General features: G+C 41.7%; 2 protein-coding genes across 3 annotated transcripts in view; one reads left to right on the top strand and one right to left on the bottom strand.

The window, feature by feature from the left end:
* scaper (S-phase cyclin A-associated protein in the ER) overlaps positions 1 to 18,403 on the top strand; it is a 58,944-nt gene extending 40,541 nt beyond the window's left edge. Inside the window, exons 24-31 of one of the 2 annotated variants that reach the window (XM_080907682.1) lie at positions 3,007 to 3,130; positions 5,037 to 5,266; positions 6,818 to 6,973; positions 9,062 to 9,296; positions 10,692 to 10,841; positions 16,339 to 16,530; positions 17,391 to 17,439; positions 17,676 to 18,403. In XM_080907682.1, the coding sequence (XP_080763808.1) occupies positions 3,007 to 3,130; positions 5,037 to 5,266; positions 6,818 to 6,973; positions 9,062 to 9,296; positions 10,692 to 10,841; positions 16,339 to 16,530; positions 17,391 to 17,439; positions 17,676 to 17,773 (1,234 nt within the window). In that variant the 3' untranslated portion in view covers positions 17,774 to 18,403. The other variant, XM_080907683.1, reaches the window with a different exon arrangement.
* A 1,306-nt stretch (positions 18,404 to 19,709) lies between these two features.
* isl2a (ISL LIM homeobox 2a) lies at positions 19,710 to 24,053 on the bottom strand. Its single transcript, XM_080907701.1, has 6 exons — positions 23,779 to 24,053; positions 23,148 to 23,337; positions 22,533 to 22,792; positions 21,901 to 22,187; positions 20,917 to 21,084; positions 19,710 to 20,468 (listed from the first exon to the last, which is right to left on the bottom strand). Exons 1-6 carry the CDS (start codon positions 23,969 to 23,971, stop codon positions 20,352 to 20,354), a joined length of 1,215 nt encoding a protein of 404 aa, XP_080763827.1. The 5' UTR covers positions 23,972 to 24,053; the 3' UTR covers positions 19,710 to 20,351.
* Positions 24,054 to 24,243: the final 190 nt, after the last annotated feature.

Genomic DNA, 24,243 nt, shown 5'->3' with positions numbered 1-24,243 from the left:
GCTAGGGAACCTGTGTTTATGGTTGTTACTTCTGATTTATTCCAGAGAGTTTATTTGCCACACTCTGGGTTTTTTTGCAGACAAATCCTCTGCTTCTGGAATAGTTTTGTGCTGTTATATTATTGAATTATTTGTTTGCCTATCCTTGTTGATTATGATCACTAAAAACCAGCTGGCTCCTGTGGTTTTAAGTGGTTTATGGGGGTGCGAGACAAGATCAAGTGCACTACTTTCATGTCTGTATGAATATGCCTACCTTTCATGTAAAATAATATTCCTTGCTTGTGTGGGATTAAATTTAGTGTAGGGAACGTACATTGTTCTTTTATTTACACATTATGGTCTGTCTTAAACTCCGCTCCCAAGTCCACCAGTGATGATCCATGTTGATACTTAAAAGCTTAAATCCTGGGATAGCCAGCAGTTTTGGAAACCTGGTAAACACAATATTTCCAATGTAATGAGAATCCCATAGTGGTGTAGGGTGAGGAATGTGGAGAGTTTAAATAGACTGGTGCACATCAGTCCCCACAAAGTTTTGGTGTAACACGAGAAAGGGTGGTGTGGCACTTTACCAAATTGTTCCTCAAAATCTTTGACTGGAGCTGTCAATGAGGGCTGTTTAGAGGGGTGAGATTCCCAGAGGGGCTGGACTATCAGGTGTCGTGCTCATCAAGCTCAATTAGGTGGGAGGAAACCAAAGACAGATCACCGCGGTGGTTCATTGTACACTCTGGTGTAAGGGCATATAGCTCAAACACGCCTTTGACAGCTTACTCATTTGTTAAGAGATGGCCATAGACAGCCCTGATTAGCTGTGTTACAAAGCAACTGAATGCTCATTACTTGAGAAGTTAATTGAGTTGAAGGCCTCTCTTACTACTTTCCAAGCAATTTAATAAGAATACCCTGATCAGTCTTGCCTTGAATTCATTTTTAAAAGTAGTTTTAACTGTTCTACTACTGTTGGACCATTTTTTTTTGTTCTAATAATACACTTTGTAGTATCATTTAGTAAAGTAAATATCCAGTGTGTCCTTATAGTCTCCTTTAAGAGGGTGGAGTGTAGGGTGGTGGTGGCTGAGGAGCTGTTGGAGCAGCCGGAGTGTATCCCAGCTGACACTTCCTGGACTGGTCACCAGTTAGTCACAGGGATGGGACGCTAAACCGTGGAAACAGCAGTTTTCACAAGGAAAAGTGTTTTGCAGCAGCCAATGTGAATACAGGGGTATACTTAAACTTTGTCACCATGGGAACACTTTAAAAAATGAAGTCACGGATAGACTGCATTTAAAAAGTCTCAGCTGTGGACAGACCGACCAAAATGTGAAACAAAATGAAGTCGGTGCCGTAGCACTAGATTGGACAATAAAAAGGGGATTTGACAGTGCAATAAATAAATTTCTAATGACTTATTTGGAGTTTTCTTTCTTTTTTTTTTCTGCTTTTATTTGTCCTAAAAACAGTTATATCCATCAAAATTCCACACAAGCATTTGGCAGATTGCAAACCCTCAAAATCTCAGTGTAACCTGAATGCTAACATGACAGTAATCAAGTCAAACCCTTCCTTGCCATTTAATCTGATCGATAATTTGATAACCCTACTATTGTGCACTACTTCACTCAGATGTCACATAATCTCGAATGACACGCCGGTGACCGAAAGTAATTCGTGACCGAAAGTAATTCGTGTCCCTTTGAAGATTGTACACGGCAGCTACCAGTGTTTTCATGGGTGAAAAGTTTTTGAGTTGTCGGTTTGGTGTTTGTGTCGAAGCGAATTTTTGTGCAACGTTGACTCGAGAATCGAGCAGTGAGAATCTGATGCTGCATGACTGCACACAAAGCAAAGTTTGGTTGAGTTCTCATGTTACCTCACCTTGTTGTTCTACAAACGCTCCCCGTATCAGTGCACTTAACCATTAGTTAACTTTTTCCAGTTCATAAAGACATGAACTCCTCAAATATCTGTCAATGTATTTGCCGCACATTTAATGATACAGTTTGTAGTTTTTTGACGTGATTGTTTAGCGCTCTCTCATTGTTTTCAGGTGTATGGACGTAATCCTTGATGTCAAACTTGGTTGCTATCCTCGAAACATAATGTTTCTCATATTGTTACACCGTTCGATGTCTTAGAGCTTTAAACTGTTCTGTCAGTAATGTTAAAAAAAAAAAGTGGGCAGCGTTATTGACAGACGTTAGTGAACCTCCACCTAATCCATTTTTCTTCACAGTCCCAGTGTGGTTTGACCGAAAACGCGCAGCAGATGTGAAGGTTCGGTAGATATCAAAATGTTTACCACTTGAAATAAACATGGCCTACTTTAGGCACTGGAGAGGCGGATTCCTTTCTTCCAGCGAGCAGATAGGACACGCTATTTCTCCAATGGCTAAAATATACAGTTGTCAGAAAATATTAACTGATGAAACGGGGCAAGGGGGGGAGTAGCAGTCACAGCAGAATGATTGGTCAGTTATCTGAAGCATTAATCTTCTCTGGGGCTTGTTGTAGAGTAGACATAATACAGAGGCACGCTGACGGGCTCAGCGCTGACTGCTGCCTGGGGCTGCCTGGCGGCTGTGCTGTGAGGAGCTGCTAAGAGAAATAGTTTTATCTCTCCAGCGGAAATGCTGCACCATCTCTGCCAAGATGAGACCGAGATTGAACTCAGCACCTCTGAAGGTGGCTCTCGTGAAGGGAGTGTCCGCATAAGTAGCTGATATGAGTGTTTTATATCTCAAATCGGTTTCCTTACTCTTGCTGTCAGTGAGATATGCTTTTGACTCGTGAAGACAAACTGCACCCTTAAGGAACCACAAATATAGAAGAGTGTGTTTGGTTTTCTAATGCCTGCAGATAGTCTTGTCAGTGCCCCGGTCACGTTTACATCCCAGTAGTTCATGTTCTTTAACAAATTGGAAGGGGTAAAGCGTTGTGCCCTGAGGTTTGTCTTATGTCAAGCTTTTGATCAATAACAGTTTTGTCATCTTTTTCTGTTAGATCCCTCTGTTCTGCTGTAAATATCTACAACCTGGCATGCTCCTGCTGCGCGCTCAACTGCTCCTATGTGCTGTTTAGCAACAAGATAGTCCTCCTTATGGACCTGCTGCTGCATCAGCTAACAGTAAGTGTGTGCATCCCAATGCAGAAGATGAGAGATGCAATGTAATACAGTGTTTTGTGTGATTAGTTTCTGCCAACAGCATTATTTACATTCCTATTAAGTACAGGAAATATAGAGGCAAACATGCTCAAAGGGTGCTTCCAGGTGTGATCAAACAAACACAGCCTCTCTCCTAGCCACACATAAATGTTGCACATGTTAAGAATTCCATGTTTTCTTTACATTTATCTGCTCATATACACTGGCTTGACCATAAAGGAAGCAGCGTTTTTACTGCTGTCTGCTACAACCGCAGTGTTAATGAAAGACAGAGTATGACAAAGAGCTAGCGAGTAACAAACCGTTGCCCGACTTCTCCACAGATGCCTCTCAACTGAGGGAATGTGAGAGCATAGTCACTCGGGGAGGCACGCGGGCATGGGAGGCTGCATTGCGGCGGCATGTCAGCCCCATATCCCTCAGCACTCTGAGAGAAGGACTGTAAACATCAGTCCGCTCCACACATCCAACGGTGGCGGCTCACTGGAGCCGCCTACACTCGCAACCCAGACAGGACAAGGCACAGACACAGGGCTGTGGTGCACGCATGAACTCTACTGGGGCTTCCTTCCCCAGTCGAGTTCCAATCCAAGCAGTCATATTTCCTTAGGGCACAGAGGGAGAGGTTCGCCTGTATGCTTCAGTTTATATAAAACATATCCCCACAGCTGCTCTGCTGACTGACATATCCAACAGCACCGCAGAGGATGAACTAACTTTTCTCCTCACGTTGACTGCAGATTAAGAGTTGAGCTCAACATTCACTCGAACTCCGATTCGATTCATAAGTTGTGATTTTATTTGTTTGATTTTTTTAAGTTTACAACTTATATATATAACTTTGAGTTTTGCCTACGCCTGCACATATTCATGTGCGCGTCCATGTTTTGGAATTTGTGTGAGAGTAAAGCAGTGGGGGTTGCACTGCCATATGAACATGCCCCCTTTTAATTAGATTTGTGGAGAATGTCGGTGGATTTACCTACGCTGTCAGCATTCACCCTAACCATTAGACCAAATGGGAAGGTTCGACCTTTGCGGGGTTTCACATTAAACAGTAGCACTATATTTTAGCGGTGGGCTGCTGTTTTCGTGAAGTTTGCCTGGAAATAAAAATGAGACGAATACTTGTGTTGCTGTGCTGTTTGATTTCTTTCTGCAGCCTTTTTATTTGGGACTATATCTTGTCATGTGGCTGGTTTATTGTATATCTTTTTCATGTTTCAGGTTTGCATACCTCAAGAAATGCTTTGAAAAGCTTTTTGCATTTCTTTGGAGAAGGGGATATGACTTTAACTACATTCTGATATTTTAAAATGTAATATTGTCAATATAAGACAATTGTAAATGGCTGTTAATTTTTTTTAAGACTGTTCTGGTTGTAACATGGCTTAGGTATAAGAGGCTGTAGCCATATGGTTATGGTTACAGCCTCGGCACCTCCATGCATTTTTATCTGAAGTGTTAAATCGTTATTGTGATATCGTAATGGTGTTAATTGTAGCTGTTAGTAAAAACTAATTTTTCATCCACTGATAAAAGGTCTATTATTCTTGCATGAATTAAATGTAATTAACAGTATAACAATACAATTTGTTAGAAATGATTTTATTTAATGCTGCTACTTTTCTGTTTCCAACAGGGAAAATCTGCAAGAATTTAACATTAACATCTTTGCTAATTAAACTGTATTTAAAATTTATGCTGAAAACTAAGTTTTCAAGCTTCTAATATTATATTTCTACTGTAGTCTCTCAACATTAGGGTTCATAAAAAAAATCTAGTGTAGATAAAATAAGTTTATAATTGCTTGTTGTGCTTTCTTATTTCAACATTTCCCCCCACGCCCCCTCTTTTATTCTAACAGCTCTACGTCCCTGATGAGGACAAGTCCATTTTTGGGCGCAGTGTAAACAAACAAGTCTTTGAGGGTTTGACGACAGGCCTTCTTCAGACTATTTCTACCATCCTGGGGTCCCTGTGGCCTCATATCTCTGACTCTGGGCAAGGTGAAAACACGTGCATTTCCTCCCAAGATGCCAAGGTCAAGAGCTCTGCCGCAGAGTCCTTCAACACTCGCACACAAGATCTAATCAGGTATTTTCCCTCCGTTGCTCTATACTACTCTCATGCTGCTTCTCCTCCTCCTGCATGGCTCCCTTTTTTCTCTCCTGCACATCACTTCTGGACTCCTCTTCACTGGGTTTAGAGTTGGTCAACAACATGCCTTATGTAAAGAATATCCTGACAGAATGACAGTTTGCTTGGAAGCGGTCCAAGCAGCGTCTTGTTAGAATGGGAGTAGTGTGAGAATGAGGTATAATCTGGCTTCCTTCCAGCTTGTGCTACATTTTAAGTAAAATCTGCTTCTCAGGGGGGGAGAGTCACAAAGTGGCATGATACGCTTACTTCCAAAGCTTTGAAAGTTACCCTTGAACCTGGTTTTCAAGCTATGTGGGTCTGTGCTATAGCAGTCGAGGCTGTGATGGAGAAATGTGGACTGTGAGGAAAGGCAGGCCCGGCCTCATGACACCTTGTGGACTAGTGCAGTCTTTCCAGTATCCCTCCCACAAACCATGATTCATCTGGACAGAGCAGCTGCACAGACCCACCAATCTCATCCACTGACCCAGTTATAACCCTAGAGGCAAGAGAGGGCCTGAGAAAAATGGTGTCTTCAGGCTGATAGTCTTGAGTACAAATGCAAGATTTACCTCAACTGTCTTAAAATGTGTATGCGAGACAGAATATAAGATGAAAACATTGTGTTTGCAAAATCTCCCTTTTTAAAACAATCTATTGTATATAGCACTTTAAAGACTCTCCTCACATCGTTTCTGCCCATTGTTGGTTTCTCAGTTTGTTTTGGGCTGCTTTTAGTCCACTGTATGTGTTGTGTTTCCAGTGCATGATCAAATAGTGCAACACGAAGTGGCAAGGGCGACCACCAAACAGGTTTTTAAACAGAGAGCAGGCACAGGACAAAAGTGTGATGAAAGATCCTTTCAGCCCAAGTAAAGACGTGGAAGAGGATCAAGTCAAAACAATGGCACTTGGTTCAAGTGTCCATTTCAGTTCATAATCACCTGTTTGGAGAGGAGATCAGTGAGTGACAGTTCTAACAGAAACGCTATACAAAAGAAGTGAACGTTGAAAATGGTGATAAGACGAGGGAAAACTGACTTCACAGCAGCAACTTGAAAGTCTGGACTGGCAGCTGCAGTTCCCTCTAGATTTCCGTAAGCTCTTTGTACCCAAAGGTTAACGCATGCGGGAGCTTTGAGAAGACTAGCCTCGGGTCAGGAGACTGTTAAGGGCCCAGAGCTGGGCTGGCACAGGGGCCACAACAGCCCTTTAATGATACTATTAGCAGTGATTTGTGGCTGAAAGAGTACAGGGAACATGATCATGAGACCTGTCATTGGCAAAGACAAATTGAAGATATCACAGTAATAGCAGGGGGTGGATGGCTTAGGTGAGGTATTGGCTTTCAGCTGTACCACTGTGAAGGTATGCACAGTAAAGGTCTTTGTTTGCCTGTGCGATTAGCTTTTTACCAAGAATGTTCCCCACTTTTAACTTGTTTTAACATTTAGGGACAAATTGAATAAACCCCGGTATGCATTTTCCTCTCTGTTTGCTTTCCAGCTATGTGGTAAACATGGGGTTGATTGACAAGCTGTACGGCTGCTTCTTGTCAGTCCAAGGTCCTGTAGATGAGCAGCCCAAGATGTCAGCCTTCCTCCAGCAAGCCTCGGCTCTGCTGCACAGCATGTGCAAGCTGTGCTTTGTCGTAACTGGACGGTGAGCCTGTTTCTTACTCGTTACACACCTCGACATCTTTGTGATCTCTTGATCGTCCTCTGACAATCAGTACACACACCTCTCTGTACAAGTAATGACAGAGGCTGAGTCACTGTCTGTGTTTTCTTTTTTTCTTTTTTCTTTTTTCTTTTTTTTTGGACTGTCAAAAGGATCCATAAAAACGGCTCTCTTTGTTACTCAAACAAATCTGTCGTTCCTCTGCAATCAGCCAGCAGGTCATTCACTCCAGTCAGCAAGCTGGCTAAGCTGTCGTTATTGAAGATGGAGATAGGCATCTACTTGACCCAGTGCTCTGTCACTCACCATAAACCTTAGCCTGCAGTGGAGGGGGAGCCCACCCACATGTGCTACGGTGACCTCTACTCAAAGAGATTCAGTGGCGCCGCTGACGGAGGCTAAGCATACTATCACACCAAGGGACATCAGTGCCACAGTTTTTGACTTTAAAGGGAAAAGGGGACCGTAATAACAGAAATATCAGAATAATATTCAAAATGACATTTTAAATGCAATTTGACATCCCAAATCTAAGTAGCAGTGTTGTCTAAACAAACTTAACATTTTCAGTGTCAGACACTGTGTTGCTATACCTTGCCAGCTATAATGTGCTGCAGTATTAATAACCAGTTGCTTCACACTGCAGTGCCAAAGAACAGCTAGAACTCTGGATGACACTGAATATTTGTGAGAAAACGGTGTTTAATGACACTAAAAGCAGCAACCGGTGAGCTCTGTCCCGCGACGGCTATCTGTGTGTCATGCAGAAGAGTGCTCATGGGGTAGTGGGATATTTGTGCCATGCCAGTTGCTGTGTCAGGGGATTATAATGGCATTACGAGGCTGTGTTCTTGCCTAGCAGCATATTTCACACAAAGCCTGTTGGCTAACATCAAGTATCAGCATGCACTGTAGGTTCCATCCAAAGGTCACACACCCTCCATTCTGCATGGCTGCAAATCATAGCGGGTGCTGCTGCAGGAGTCTTAAATTGTCTCTGTACGAGCCTAGGGTTTTCACTGGAGTCATCCGCATTGCAACGGAGAGTCTTGAAAAACATTACTGCAGTAATTACTTTCTTTTCTTTTTTCATTTTAAAGATTGCAGTAATTTTGATGATTATCTCCTGTAGTGGTTTCTCAAGTCAAGTCTCAGATTGGGTTTTATGACGTTTTTACTTTTAAAAACCTAAACCAACAAACTGTTTAATTCTTATGATGCTTTTGTCCTGCTTTGATCTACTTGCCTGTCTGCCAAGATTATCTTGTAATTTTATTTATTGTTTTAATTTATTTTTATATTAAATGCAAGTATAACAAAAACAGTGCGTTGCCAGTCCCCTTAACCAACACGGTAACGTCTTTGTTGAGCCAAACAAACCCGAGACAGACTCTGAGTAAATGTACTAGAGCGCTCAGCACCTTGTCAGCCAACTCACTGCAGTCTACCAGCTTGAAATCACTGCCATGAGCTTCACATCGCGGTATTGCTGTGTTTACTGTAGGAGGAGTGCGAGGGAAAGGGCTAATCTTGAATCTTGAAGGTCTCCCTCCTTAGCTAATCTGGCTGTCAGTTTATGGTACTTATTAAGTCAAAAATGAAGCAGCTTGGAAGCTTCTTGCATGCAACAAAATGAAAAAGTGTTATTCCATGAATAAACCAGAGGCACACAAATGGCAGGAGATGAACTTGAGAGCTGCCGTGTGATCCAGCCGGGTAATATACAGTACATTTCAAACTTGGTGCTCTTCCACTCGCCCCAGTCAGGTAATCCAGCAGCGTTAACAGCGTAGTATCTCTTATCTAAAGGAAAATCTTTTTTAAGCTTGTGTCTGGTGAGTAAATCAAGAAGCTGCCGAGGTCTGAGCTGTGTTTTGTCTCCTTAGTTTGGGGATGTGGCATCAGCTGCAGAAAAGAACAAAATATTTAAAGTATTTCCTAAAGTATTGTGTAATGTGTTCCAGTATGATTGTCGTTCTATTTGTCAGTGTTCTTCCCCATCGATTTATTTTAGTTTTGTGTTTTTGTATTTTTGTTTCTGAGCATACAGTTGCATGTCTTCCTCTTTAGTGCTCCCAGTATATTCGACAATAAACGCCAGGACCCAACTGGACTGACGGCACTCTTGCAGTCGACAGACTTGGTAGGGGTGGTGCACACCCTGTATTGTATCCTGCTTCACAGTTTCTTGCCAGAGTCTGCTTGCCAGAGTCAGGAGCCCTACGGCCCTGGGGTCATCCAGGTGGCTTTACAAGGCATCCGCTTCCTCAACAGTTTTGCCCTTCTTGACCTGTCTGCCTTCCAGGTAAAATGATAAAATGTATTCTGATTCCTTTTTATTTATTAATAAAGATTTTGCACATTGTTGACAGTTACATAATATAAATATAAAGCAGGAGAATATTTAAATTACCTAAAAGTGCCCTGGATTTAATAAATCTGTGTATATCATCAGCTGAGTGTTAGTATATTTCCATTATAAGACTTTATTCTCCCCATGACAAAGATGACCTGTGCACATAAACACAGGTACCCTTTGACACCCCCCATCCCCAGGTCATTTTTTGGGGGGGTTGAATAGAGCAGTAAGGGTCAGCAGTTCGAACAGAAAGCGAGTGATTATCACTGTATGCAGGGCCATACATTACCCAGCGCAAGGAGGGGAGGGCGACAGCTTCACTGTGCTAAGTCACCGCATAGACTGAAAGCCAGAAGAGTGAGCGAGAATGCTGTTAATTATCTTAATGTCTTGTGGTAATTACTTTGAAGCAGCTTCCTCTCACTGACCCGCCATATTCAGGCAACTCAAAACAGCTGGAAATGAAAGCGTTTTACTGTCGTAGTTTTATGAACATTTTAAATAATGTGTGGTTTCTGGTTTTTGGTTGGTTTTTTGGGTTTTTTTAAGAAGAAGGGAAAAAAAGCCATGAGTTGTAATCACCTCGTGTCTTGCATTACCGCTCTGCAACAGCTAGTACATAATATACTTGAAATGGATGGTTGATCTGCATTGAGGCTATTGTTCAGGCTCAGTTTGCAACCACATAAGCTCTCAGTGCTGTGTTTAGAAGGGAATTTCACAAGAATTCAGTCAGTATAAATATAACTGGGTTATACAGTTTGTTGCTGCATTTTTCTGCCAAAATGCAACTAACTTGCAAGTCATTGTTAGGAAAACCTCATCAAAAAGAGTAAAAGAGCCTGTTTTTGTTTGAATACAGTGCCGTTCGCTATTATTTTCCAGTTTCCCTTTTTGTTTTTGTTTTTTTCTTTTTTTAATCTAAATTTATTTTTTTGCTAAATATATTTTGTTTCATGACACAAAACCTGAATTCACTTTCCTATTTTTTATTTAATTCATTTATTTTTTTATTATGTATAAAGGCTAACACAACCAAGCTTGTAGTGCAACATGTGATGATCTTATAGCGCTTTGTCACGCTGACATGTTTAATAAATACTGTCTGCTGGCAGCTAATAGTATGTCATTTCAGTGTGGGATCGGGGTGTTTTACGGTCAGACCCCCTTTGATTTGCTTATACACGTACACCAAGTTTGTTCCCACCAGCAAAACATATATAACCTTTTATTACTGTGTGTTGTAATTGTTGTAAAAGCTCTTTACAATAACAGTCGTAGTCAGTTTACATCTAAATTACCTGTGATGCACGCTGACGTGCTTTTTCTGTGACCTGTCAGTCCGTTCTAGGGGCAGAGGGCCTGTCTCTAGCTTTTCGACACATCGTCAGCTCCCTGCTCTGGTACTGTACCCAGCAATCATCTGAAGAGCTGCTGCACGAAGTCATCATCTGTGTGGGATACTTCACCGTTAACCATCCCGACAACCAGGTAAACTAGCTTGAACCTAAGATACACTGGCGCACCATATTTAATTGTGTTGTAAACCAAGCTACTCTTAACATAAACACTGCACATATATATTTTTTGTTTGTCATAAAGGGAGGAGTAACTTTTTGTCCTTTTTTTCTTTTTTTTTTGACATCTAGTTTTTACTGTTCATAGATGAGGCATTTAAGAAAAGAAAATCTTGTTGGAAAATTTGTTTGGAGTCCTTCAGAAGACGTTAAGAAGTTATTAGTTTTATTTTGGATTATGAGATCATCATATGATTTTCTCGATTTATTTCTTGCCATCTATTTGTTCAGATTGCCTTTTGTATCTGATGAAAACTAAAATCTGTAAAAAAAATTTAAATGATTACCTATTTAGCACTAAAACTGATGAGCATCATTTAACCTCTACTTAATCCTGTTAATCGCTTATAAAACTTGCAACAGATTTTCTGTTATTTGTCAGCTAATTAGATATTTCCGCACTAGTTACATTTATTGCTCACACTTGTTCAGAGTTGTCAGTTGAGTTTAAAAAAGACTGGTGATAATCATCTTACTGTTGTTCTTCTCGTGTATAATTGGTCAGGGGTTTAAAAAGGATGTCGTTTTGTAATTGTAACAAAAAGCACCTCTTTAAAGATTCACGCCTTGGCACTTTCCTGGTTTTGGTCCGCGTGTCGTCTATTGTCCCACAGAGCGACCTATTGTTCGCTCCTTTTAAAAGTGGGGCTGTGTGCTGGTCCTGGTGTTACAACTACTTAGGGGGCACTGTGGAAGTGAGCAGGATGCGATGGTGCAGACCTGGCTGCTGTGTAATTGGCTGTCATGCATGGCCCGTCTACCGGCCCCTTGATTAGTCGTGCTACAGTTGGCTGGCCTTTGATTAAGCTAAGCCTGTCTCACACAGGCAGCAGCCAGCGCTTCAGTCTACACCCACACTGTTACAATCAGCCCCTATCACAACAATTTATGGGCTGGTTACAGATTTTAATGTGCCGTTTTTTCTTTTTCTTTTTTACTTCTAATTAAAGGTGCCTCCAGTGTATGTGCTACTTTGGATAGTAGCAGAGGGCAAACCCCAATTTAATTATTCTGATGTACATAATTTGCATTTGTTGGACATTGTAGCTCCAGTTTGCATATTATTTTGACTAATTAAGCGTTAAGACTGTTTGTCTTTGCACAGCCACAGCGATGATAACAAAGCACATGTAATCCCATATTTTATTAAAACATTTGCATGATGCTAATTTGATGCAAAAACTTCCTTCACAACCTGGAAGCTGCCTGAACTTACCTTGCATTTGGATCTTTAAAAGAAAAAAAAAACACACACACACACACACATTTGTGTATAGATTGTCAGGAAACAAGATCCCTCACAACCTTCACACAGAGTTGATCTTTGCCAGTGGTCCAGTTCCTGGAATGCGTCCATTCAGTTCTGCACCAAAGATGGATGGCGTTAAGGAGAATATTTAGAGCAGCTTGAGCTTTTCTCAAGCTAATGTAAGCACTGGCAGAACACAAAAGCGGCCCAACCCAAGGCCTGTGCGGTCACAGAGACTGCTGATTCACTGTCAGCACACCAGCTTTTGTTTATATGCTCTAGAAATAAAGCTGCTCATAAAAAGCAGAACTTTGAAGCAGCCCCTTTACATAGTGATATATTCCCTCTGCTCTGGGGGGCATGAATAATTCACCTTGTCACACAAAAAGCCATTGGGAGAGTGACATATGTAGGGTTGTGTGTTTTCATAAGTGTGTCCCTGCTTACGGGGGCCACCGAGTCATGTAGCCATGTGTTTCATTGTCTGCTGCTTGTGTCTGTAAAGAATTTTTGACACAAAAAAAGGACAAAAGTGAAATCTTTTTTGTAGCTGACTGACATGAAACTGTATTTCCTTTTTCACCAGAGAGATGCACTGTTAATCTCCGTGTCTTTAATACATTAATCCGTAGTGATGATGTTGGATCTTAAGCTGACGGGCAGTAATTATAAACTGGTGACATGTTAACCCACCTGACTCCTGCTCGCCTTTTAGAAAGACAAAGCAATTTTAGAGTGTGGAAATCTTAAGAATACAGCACATGGAAAATTGCCACACACACGCAAGCAAAGGAAGCCACACACAAGTGCTGTCAACACACACACAGCGGGTCTGATTTCAGGTACTGTATGGATGTTTCACTCTGGAGGCATCTGAGAGCACCTAATTTTTCTGTGCTTATATTTCATAAACGGTTGTTTTTATACCAGTAGCCTTTACATGAGCTATGGATTGTCTCTAGACTGAACATCCCACGCGCGCGCACACACACACACACACACACACACACACACACACACACACACACACACACACACACACACACACACACACACACACACACCTCCTGAGCTCATCATTCTCTGTGGGGTCAGTCTTCTTCTTCCCATTCTCTTTGAGGGCGTTTCCTCTGCCCCGCAGGCCCACACCAGGCTTTAGGCCTGTAATTCCTGTTAACCTGATGTTGAAACTCTTCCTTCAGCAGTCCATTACTGCCAAGACAACCAAGCCCTTACTGCCTGCAGGGTAAGTGCAGCTCGTGCAGACCATGGGGAGCCAGCAGCGGGAAATGCACACTCTGTATCACCCAGCAGAGTAAACAGAGGCAGAGAGAGACACAGACATGCATACACACTCCACTAACTGGCAGAAGAGTGCCTGATTGTTAGCTCAGTCCATGATTTACACCCAGCTCCGGGGGTGAAGCACAGGTCCAGCTGATTTTAAGTGAAGCTGAGGATATTTTTATTCCCGCGGGCCTTTCAGTGAGGAGTTTCCATTTGTCTGTAACACTGTTGTCATGCTAGCTTCAGTGCAGAATTATCACTGGGTAAATCTGGGATGGGATGACAGCGGCAGCTCATAAATAAAGAGTTATTGAGCTTTATTGTGTAAACAGTGAGCTCGTTTTTGAAAAAAGTTACCTTAAACGTCAAGTTGGAGCATTTTTGTCAGTGTCTGCGGCTAACGTCCAATTGTCCAGAGGAAGTTTACACAGCGTCCTGCACACATCCCCATCAGCCATTGTAACTGCTGTAAAAAAGCACTAAACACTTATTTGAGAAACTTTGCTTTATGTGGTCTGTTGTGCTGCTTTTCTTATCAGTAAAGGAGTCCCACTGAATCTGGTTTATATTGTGGCTTTAAGTGTCAGATATATGACCCCGCTCTGGTTCCTCCTGAGGTGTTTGGAAATGCATCCACAGTTGTGACATTACAAATTTAATCAGTAAGAAATAAATGCCAACCTCATCCATACAGGCTATTTATGTTATTTGAGAAGTGTACTGTATTGTGAGACTGTATAATTACAATCTTTTTTTTTTTCCTTTTCTCCTTTAAATTGTGGTTTCAGCTTTGACGCTGGCTTTTTTCCAGGAATTTGTTTGTTTCAGAACATTAACTTTACACTCTTGTTGTTGTCATTGTGACCAGTGAGGAAGTTATGTAATGGAGCATCATAAAAACATTTTTTTTAAAGGCCGTGTCTCTGAACTTAAGAAAGACCAGAGCAGCCAGGACACTTGAGGTTTTACAGGGCCTGCGTTATACGTGGACCAGACGCAGAGATTCACATGCTTATTGTTAGTTTTATGACGTCGAGCTTTTGCGCCGCTGATACTTCAGCTATGCCGGGAGAAGTAATGCTAAAGCATAATCTTTAGCTGGAAGCCATTTCAGACTCCGGTGCCGCTCTTCACCTAGTAGAGGTGCGGAAAGTTGGCAGGCGACTCTGTTCTTTTACCTCCAGGCTGTCGCTGCCACCAGGCTGTGTTTTATGCCTTTTCTGCGTCAGGCACTTGAAGTTGGACAATTTGTTTAGGCAGCTGAAGATGGAATTGTGCGTAGTGGAGGATTATGAGATCCCTGGGTGATTTGTGTGTTGGATCACCTTAGAACTCCTGCTCAAACATGCAGTACTTGCTGCGGTGTTAAATTATGATACCCCAACATGCTCTGCGTTAATATACAAGAACGAAGAGATGCTTTAGCTTTTGCATAATCATAGCTTTGGCTTTCGGATGAATACGAGTGCATAAATTTCCACGCCCTTGTTTCCAGTTTTATCTTCAGGCAGCGTTGCAACACAAAAGATAAAATGTAGGCTTTAATGGAAGAAGTAGCAATAAAATACTAAATCTAGACCCTGTGAAAATAAGCAGCCCTACATGTAGAAACAACCAGAACTTAACTTTTTGCTTTCGTCAATGGATTGATATGTCTGGGTCCCCAAATTCCTTAGGGGAAGAAAAGTGAGTGAAAAGTGTTGCGGATACTGAGAGAAGGTTTTCAGTGATATAGTAATACACACCAGTGCACACATGATTTGCGTGCTCTCTCCCAGTGCTTACATTTCAGGTTGACAAATTCACTGCTTCTGCCCTTTTCAAGGACTTGTGTTACCTTAAAGTTCAGACTGTCCATATGGATTCTTTAAACAAATGATGATGGGGGAATGACACTGTTTTGTGTCCCTTTGAACTCCGCTGTAGAGGCCAGCTCTGAGAACCTTCACCTTGAACAGATAAAAAGCAATGAATTATCGCTTTGTTTATCCGGCTGCTCGAACTCAAAGTGCATTATCAAAGGAGAAACCAATGGAAGAGTATTACAGAGAGTATTTTTAAAATCTTGTAAATCTTGTGAATTTATGTCACTGGGACTCGTGGACCTCTCCTTGCCCTTCTGGTTTCCATTGGCGCGGAGTCTGTACCTGTAAAGCAACGCGGGATGTTTTTCCAGCCAGGCTTTAACAGGCTGACCTTCCCGGCTTTCGACCACGTGCTGATGGTCCTGTCGAGCTTAGGGGCGATGACCAGAGCATTAGCCGGAGACCCCTCTCTTTGCAGCAGCCACCTTTCTAATCAAATGAGGCTGCGAGTGATTTGGTTTTAATACTGGTGGTCCGGATGTAAGAATGACTGGCTGTGATGGAGAGCAGGATGTCAGCCTGGTGAAAATGCCATTAATGGTATTGCTCATTTCTTAAAGTGGGGGTGGCCAAGCTGTCGGTGGAGCCTGCCTTTCACACGCCACCCCACCCTGTTGCCCTGTTAATGCCCTCTCAACCTGAGCTTCACTCCTTCACGGATTCCCTCCTGCTTTCGCGTTGCCTAAAGACCTTAACGCGAAACTCGAAAGTGACGTTTTAGTCACAAACGATAACATCGCTTCACATTTCTCGCTTCCCCTCGTGCATGTTACAGCAGCTCCGCTATAACCGTTTTTGCAACAAAACATCCCATCATTGTTTTATAGCCTGTGATTGTGTCATGGGAGGCTGTGCCCCCCACCGCCCCCAGGTCTCCTCCTAATAGCTGTTGGTGTGTTGTTTTTAGTGGCAGATTTACATGTGGGAGGTGTACAGGGCGTTGATTTACAACCAGCAGTGCCACCGACTGGCTCGGTGACTGACTATCCCCCGCTCCCTGTGTGTTCCAGGTGATAGTGCAATCTGGCCGCCAGCCCAGCGTACTGCAGAAACTGTGTCAGCTGCCCTTCCAGTACTTTAGCCACCCACGCCTCATCAAAGTACTCTTTCCCTCGCTCATCTCGGCCTGCTACAACAACCCTGAGAACAAGGTCATCCTGCAGCAGGAGATGAGCTGCGTGCTGCTGGCCAGATTCATTCAGGTAAATATAGAAACATTGTCACACTTGTACTGTGCTTTGTAAAAACACTTAAATACACAATTGTTGATCACCACTACGTGTTGTGATATATACATTTAGCACTAATTGCTCTTTAGCATCAGTGTTTGTATAAAAACGTAAAGTATATTCCAACATGTAGGGCATAAATTCCTCTTAGAGATGCAGGCTTGATTAAACTGTATGAGTGATTTGTATGTTTCTCAAAATAAGAGTAGTAAACATACACACACATAACATCTGAACCTTATATCAGTGCATCTGTTTGATTTCTTGTGAAGAGGAATTTGCAGAAATGCGGAAAGTATTATAAATGAGTCCAGTCTTCTAAATAGAGCATCCACACCCAGTTAATCTCATTCACACCATAAGGTAGCCCCTGTGCATCAGCTGATTGACGACTGCTCATCCAGGCCCCGGTGAATCAGTAACAGGCCGGGCTTTACAAAGACAAACGGTTTCCTTCACACTGGATTTACCTGCCACTGGTTCACCTCCCAGTAAACAGCTTGTCTCCTTCATCTTCCTCCTGACAACAAGCCCCCTCACCTCTCTGCAAGCTCCACTGTTTAGACACAGATTAACTTCCATTCAGAGGGAGACAAGCTATTGTCACGTCTTTCAAACAAAGCAATAACGCATGGCGTCTCGCCCCGCTGCCCTCATCTCTGTGTTAACCTCAGGAACATTCCTCAGAGTGGAACGATTTAATCCGGAGTGGTTTAGCTTACTGAGTAAATTGCAACGAGAACATTTTTTATTTTAATTGATTCAGATATTACTCATATTGCATAATCTGCAGTACACTGTATGATGATACTAAAGCCTCTGTATTCTCTTAGGATTGTGCATCAGAGGAGAAGGATTCAGACAATAAACCAAGTAAAACGGGTAAGTTCTTTAGTTTAGTTCAGTAAATTTTTAGTTGTGTAGAAATATTTTAATATCATGGGGGTGGTTAAAACCATATCTGCAATTAGTTTTATCTGTTTTGTTATGTGCTTTTTTCCCTTTTTTTTTTGTTAAAAGGATTAATAAAAATGTCTTCGGGAAGAATTTCAGCACCCACTTGTTTTTGTGAAATTCTACACTGGGTTTTAAAAGGATTTCTGTTTTTCTGTCTACAGTTTTTCAGCCACTGGATTTCTGTGAACTGTCCAACCGCTTTCCAAGAGATCAGTGGGATTCAGCGCTGCAGTTTTTCCTCAAAAAGCAGGAGGACTGATGGAGCTGCAAACGTGATGACAAAGCACTGTATTAATCGTTAGAAAAGACACTAAGATGTGGAGATGTTTTCAGCTATTTTTTTTGTTTTTGCACATGAGTAAAAGATATGCTCTTCAAACTGTGTCAGATGTACAAGAAAGAAAGAAGCCTTGTATATTTGTGCATCTAGTTTGATTTCTTGAAAGTCATTCTGTTGTTTAAGAGGAATTTGCACAAAATGTCTTATTTGTACATTTCAGTGAGAACATGCACACAACTACTTCATTTATCGTCTAAATAAGCCATTTACTTCTGTTTGTTCCGTTTGTAGACAGTAAAGCTTACAGCAGTGACCATCTAAACATGAAGTACTTACTTATACTGTAATATATAATTTGCCAAACGTTTTCTTCTATACTGTGTGTGTGTGTTTGCATTATTTGGTTGAATGTGAATTACTAGAATGTTCTGTAGTCTACATAATGCCAGTTTAAAAAAAATGCCCTGCCTTGATTCCTGATATGTGTTAAAGGTTCTATTTTTTAAATGTCACATTTTTTTTCCTGTTCATTCACTTTTTGTTAGGAGGAACTTACAAATTAATATAATTTATTGAGTTTGTAATCAAAAATAAAACAAATATATGTGATTATGTGGTGTCAGATTTTTTTCTCTGCACAATGAGCAGAGGTATTTAAACTCCATGTCCCCCCTTAATTTGGCTTCCTATGGAGTTGGATAATGATGCCCAATGTGAGCTGTCATTGACGACACATGAGTACCGGTACATATGAACTGGTTGAGACATATTGAGGTTTTTTTTGGATCTAGCTGCCCAAATCGAACTACAAGAAGAAAAAACTGAAATGCGGCAATCTACAGGTTAGACTCACTTCATTGTGCGGAAATGCAGTCTTGACATTGCAAGTTTAGGTTGTCCTGATCGGTTACAAGATAATCCCTGTTAAAATCCACAGGTTATATCACCCCATAGCCTTTTTTTAATATTAAATAAATAGTTACCACTGCTGTATCTAATTTGCCACTTTTAAATATTTACCAGCAGGTAACAGGATTGTTCATTTTAATCAGATCTCGTTTCCTTCAGTGATTTTTTTATTTTTTTATTTTTTTAAAGAAAAGCTCCTCCCCGACAAATTGTAGCGGGTGTAGGATGTCAGTGACGGCTTGACCTGTATGCTCTCTTGTCCAGCGGCTATTTGTCGCTCAGGATTCCTACTGGAATGAAAATAAACTCAAGACAAGCCAGAATGCGTCCGCAGGCTGGGAGTCCCCTCAGCGCTGCGCGTTTTGTTGTGGGCCCATTCAGCGTATCCTTTGCAGGTGATGCCAGATGTAGATAAGGGGGCCGCCGAAGCCTGTCCTCTGTCTAGACTTGTAGCCTAACCACGGGGATTCACATGGTTGTAATGGTTCACTTTTTTTTCTCTTTTTTTTTTGCACTTTTCCCCCTAAAAAAGCTCGATTTTTATCATTTTATCGCCATAACTGGAACATAACATTACGCACAATTTGCTATAAATTTCAGCCCCAGGCTGAGGAGCGCATTAATACTCATATAGCCAGTGTAAACATTCAAAGCCATAAAAACATATCAAGTCAGATTAAAAAAGCCGCAGACTATTGTGTCTCACTCAGTGAGCCGTGATACATGTGCCAAATGCCTAATAATAATATATTGTCAACCATCAGTCACTGATCCACTTGGCGCAGAAACGCTAAATATAAGCAGATTCGGTGTTGCAGGCTCCTGCCTCACGATGTGGAGGTTTGCACCTCTAGAAACAAGAACATGTGTAAAACTGAAAGATTGAACTGGCCGAAGGAGTGTGAGTTTTTCTCTCTTTTTTGCACCACTTTTTTTCCCTGAGCTTTTCCAGATCAATTCCCACTTTAAACAAAGTCACGCTTTATAAGCAGCAGATGCGCTGTCATTTCATTTCCCATAAAACTGATTTATTTTCACTGACCATAATTAAAATCTTCTGAATGCTTATGGAACAAATGGATTTTGCATGCAATAATCAGTCCCTTTATTGTTAAGTCCAGCCATGTCTGCCTTCAATAATAAATAATAATAACTTATTTTTTTCTGGAGGAACCGCGAACAGCACGCACCTCACTCTTAATCTGTTTCAATAATTTACAATAGTCGATAGTGAACGTGGAAATCATGCACATCTACACAGCTTGTATTTTTTTCCCCTTTAAAACATACTGTAAGCATTAGCGTTCGGACGTCCAGAGCAGGCTCCCGTGTTTAAATCCCACCATATATTCCCGTTGTGTTCAGTTCAGGTGTGGGCGTTGTGGAGGCAAGGTGTCCCATATATAGCTCGAAAACCAGAATGTCCATGAACAGCTGCGTGTCCTGTCGAAGTGTCATGGGGCAGGAGAGTGGGATCAGATACCTAGATGTACAGGGAACAGTCAGACCTCAAATCCTCCAAAGGGGACTTGAATGAAATGATCCTCCAGCAAAATCCATCCTGGCTGTTATATTCGTTCTTTGAATGTCACTGAGGGTTTTTGCGCAGTCCTGCAGCTCGGTGCCTCCAGCTGATCCCGGTACTTCCTCACGTGTCCACGGGACTCGGCACCATACTGTTCGGAGTGTCCGGCAACTGAGACGACAGAGAGGTCACATCACTGCCCGAGGAGTTCCCCAGAGAGCCCGCTTCAGAGAAAGACACCTGCCAAAAGGGGGAAATATTCAATTCAGCAGAGAAATGTCTTATATTTTTAACAAGACCACATTAGGGAGACTTCAACATGTGTGAATGGAGCATTTAAATATATCTTTATATACACACAGAGAGGGTTTTTTTTCTTTTAAAAACTTAAAAGTATGAAATGAATCCATTTAAAACTATAGGCCCAAATTCCTCGCATAATCTCACGAATCCCCATCTTCGATAAGATGACCGCCAGATCAAGTGACTTGATACACACAAAACATGCATTTTGCGTTTAAATGTCTCCAATCTGATGGATAAAGCCATTTATAACTGTGAATTTTATATAAATGTCTTTCATCACTAAGGTCTCGCTCTTACCCTCCCCCTGTCTGCGCATGTATGTAAGCAGCACCCTTCATGCCAGTTCAACATTTTGAGTATAATTTATGACGTTCAATCCCACCAGTTGTTGGAAAGCAGGCTGGTCGAGATCGGTCTGCAGGGCGAAGTCGCTGAGGGTTTTCCATGGAGGCTGGTAGGACTGCACCTCCACAGGATTCCCCTGCACGGTGTTGTCGTGGCGGATAGGACTGCCTGCCACCAGAGGTGTGCCTGTCAGGCCCTGCAGATTCTATGAGAGAGATTAAAAAAATACAAAATATTCAGTTCAATCAAATATGCGTTAGTCAGCGGATGGATAAAGCTGGGATAAAGGTTAGTGCGCTGTTTGCCGAGTAAAACCTTCCAATCTCAATGTGTTTAAATTATTAGTTTATTTCCTTTGTTACGTTTTGCATTATTATGTTTTGGGGTTTTTTTTGTTGGGGTTTTATTTATTTATTTATTTATTTTCGGGGGGGGGGCGCATTGTTTGTTTGTTTGTTTTTAGCTTATAGCTTATCGTATAAACAAATAGCTAAAACGTAATGGAAATAAATAAAATGCAGCTCATACGCTTTAAAAAATAACAAACTAAAATGCAGGAAATATCCACGTATAATAATAATAATAATAATAATAATAATAATAATAATAATAATAATAATAATAATAATAATAATAATAATTTTAACTTGCAAAATAGCAGTATATGGAGCGGTTTCCGTGTTTCAAAGCTTTATTATTATTGTTATTATTTTTTTTAGTTTAATTTACATTTCCTTTACAATTCCGTAAAATAAGATACACTTATTTTAAATGATTTTATTTGTGACTTTCCCCCCTTTTTGTCATTTTTTTTAATTATCAGCGTTTCTATGAATTTGTTATTGTTATACATTAGTCATAAGCATCAGCACTGCCTTTTCGTGTTATTACTGGGCTTCAGTTGTCCTGCTTTAAATGAAAGTCGCCACGATAAGCTGCTGCGCAGTAGTTACAAAGTAGACTTGTGTTTGTAGGTGTTGAAACGTCAGATTATTTGCAACTGAAACCCTCGTTTACTCACGGTTTTGTCGTTGTGCTGCTGCTGCTGAAGCTGTTTCATCAGGATGGACTTCTTCTTGTCTTTGCAGCGCTTGTTCTGAAACCAGACGCGGATCACCCTGGGGCTCAGGCCGGTCATCTCCACCAGCTGCTCCTTCATCAGAGCGTCCGGTCTCGGATTGGCATTGTAGCAGGTCCGCAGTGTGTGGAGCTGCTTCTCGTTGAGCACCGTCCGCACTCTGGTGGTCTTCTCGGACGGCTTGTGGACGTGGTTCCGGTGATGTGGAGGGTGCCGGACCGAAACTGGATCTAAGGAGACGGAAAATTTAAAAGTTAAACTAAATAACTGCATGTTTTATTTAAGGGGCAAAAGTAGACAAGCCTTTAAAAAATACAAATACCCCATGTCTTATTACAGGTATCACTGTAAACGGTCAAATATACTCCAATGGTAAACAACACAATCAATTTAAATATGGAGGCCTATTAATCGTGAAATAGTGAATGTGTCAAAAATAGATTTGGTGTATATACACATAACCGGTTAATAGATACATACAAATAATAATAATAATAATAATAATAATAATAATAATAATAATAATAATAATAATAATAATGTGCCTGGTATGTAAACAATAAGCCAGCTTGTACCTGAGATGTGTAGCGGTCTGTTGTGAATGTTCCCCGGGCTCAGCGGGCTCCCTGCTGAGGCCCTCTCCATCATCAAGCCGTGGTCCGCCCGGCACAGCAGCTCGTCGTCCCGCAGGGAGAACTCGTCCCCCGGCAGGAGGTGTCGGCTGCACACCGAGCACCGAAAGCACTCCATGTGATACACATTGTCCCGGGCTCTCATCACCAGGTCGCTGCTACAGAAGCCCATGTTACACTTTGCACATTTGATGCCAAATAACCTGCAGAGGATCACGGAGATGTGTTGGTCCCATGCATTAATTCCGTATATTTCGTATTATTTATTTGGACTTAAATCTGATGCTGGTCTCACTTCATGATCCTAACAAAACGAGCACTAGTTTAACTGGGCAGGGACAATAATTTTAAGCCCCGAATGTCTATAACTCAAATCAGACTGAGCTCTGGGCTTTAATTAACCTGTGCATTTGCAATTAATATAGCCCATCATGATGGACTTATCATTTTTGCCTCATCCTTTAAAAAATAAATAAAAAATAACCAGTATTTTTAACGGTTTCTTTAAAAAATAGAAAAGGAAAAAAGAAAATCCAGAAAACTCTGCTGACTTACTACCTTGCATAATCTCTTTTACAGTAAGTCTTTCCGTCTCGGACGAAGCAAGTGCAGGTCTCGTCCAGATGCTGGTTGCACTCTGCACACTTGAGGCAGGCTGCGTGCCACTCCAGGTCCGGGGACACTCTCAGGATGTACTGGTCGTGTATCTGACTTCCACAGCCCACACACATTGCGATTCCTGACTTCTCTGTGAAGTGGGAATGCAATAATGCAAGATCGTATGTGCTCTTTTAATCCTCACGACATCCCTTCAAACCCACGCCAAGCTTAAGAAGAGAAACTATTGCGTACATATCACATCAAGCTTGTAGGTTCATTCCAAGAATATTGCTGAATAATTATAATTAGGCCACAGGAGCTAAAAATATCCCCAAGCATAACGACGTGGGTTTAAAAAAATATGACCACCACACACGTTTTTTATAGCCCAGTTATGTTAAAGGTGAGGTGTGAACAGGCTTTGTGAACGGATCTCTTGCAAATTTTTAGGAATTTCCTGCAAGCCTTGAATATTATTAAGAGATTAATCATCAAACCCAGGCGTCTAAACAGCGTCAATGACATAAAAGTCCAAATAAACCCCCTCGCACGCACAAAATAAAGGGGATTAGAAAGGGAATAATCTTACTTTTTGAATGATCCCCCATATCATCCAAGAAAGAAGTGTTGAGCAGGATATCCACCATACAGGAGGAATAGCCGAGTGCAAGGCGACAGACGGAGGAAGAAGAGGAGCAAAAGGCAGAGGAGACCGTCCCGTCCCGGGCTGGATGATAAACTTGTATTCCTCCTCCGAGAGGTGGAGAGAAAACAAAGATCATCGACCAGTGACGTCTGCAAACCTGGACGTCTGTGGGTCCGGGGAGAGGGTGCCATGCAAATCTCCTCCAAGACCCCCTGCTCTTTCTGTTCTATTGGCTTCTTGGGCTGGTTTTGTGTGCAGGAGGAGCGTGTGTGTGTGTGTGTGTGTGTGTGTGTGTGTGTGTGTGTGTGTGTGTGTGTGTGTGTGTGTGTGTGTGTGTGTGTGTATGTATGCGATTTTTCTTTTTAATTTTCAAGCAAGTGTGGCTTGGATGCATTATGCAGTTGTTGT

The sequence above is a fragment of the Rhamphochromis sp. 'chilingali' genome (genome assembly GCF_963969265.1).
Source record: "Rhamphochromis sp. 'chilingali' genome assembly, chromosome: 2".
In the NCBI taxonomy this organism is placed as follows: Eukaryota; Metazoa; Chordata; class Actinopteri; order Cichliformes; family Cichlidae; genus Rhamphochromis; species Rhamphochromis sp. 'chilingali'.
The sequence above is the reverse complement of the archived record's forward strand: the minus strand, read 5'-3'. Positions and strand labels throughout refer to the sequence as shown.

Coding starts and splice junctions, on each gene's coding strand:
- isl2a (XM_080907701.1), bottom strand. CDS start 23,971: ATGATCTTTGTTTTCTCTCCACCTCTCGGAGGAGGAATACAAGTTTAT. Junction 23,338..23,778: donor TATGGGGGATCATTCAAAAA/GTAAGATTATTC, acceptor CCCACTTCACAG/AGAAGTCAGGAATCGCAATG. Junction 20,469..20,916: donor AGCCTGCTTTCCAACAACTG/GTGGGATTGAAC, acceptor CCCTTTTGGCAG/GTGTCTTTCTCTGAAGCGGG.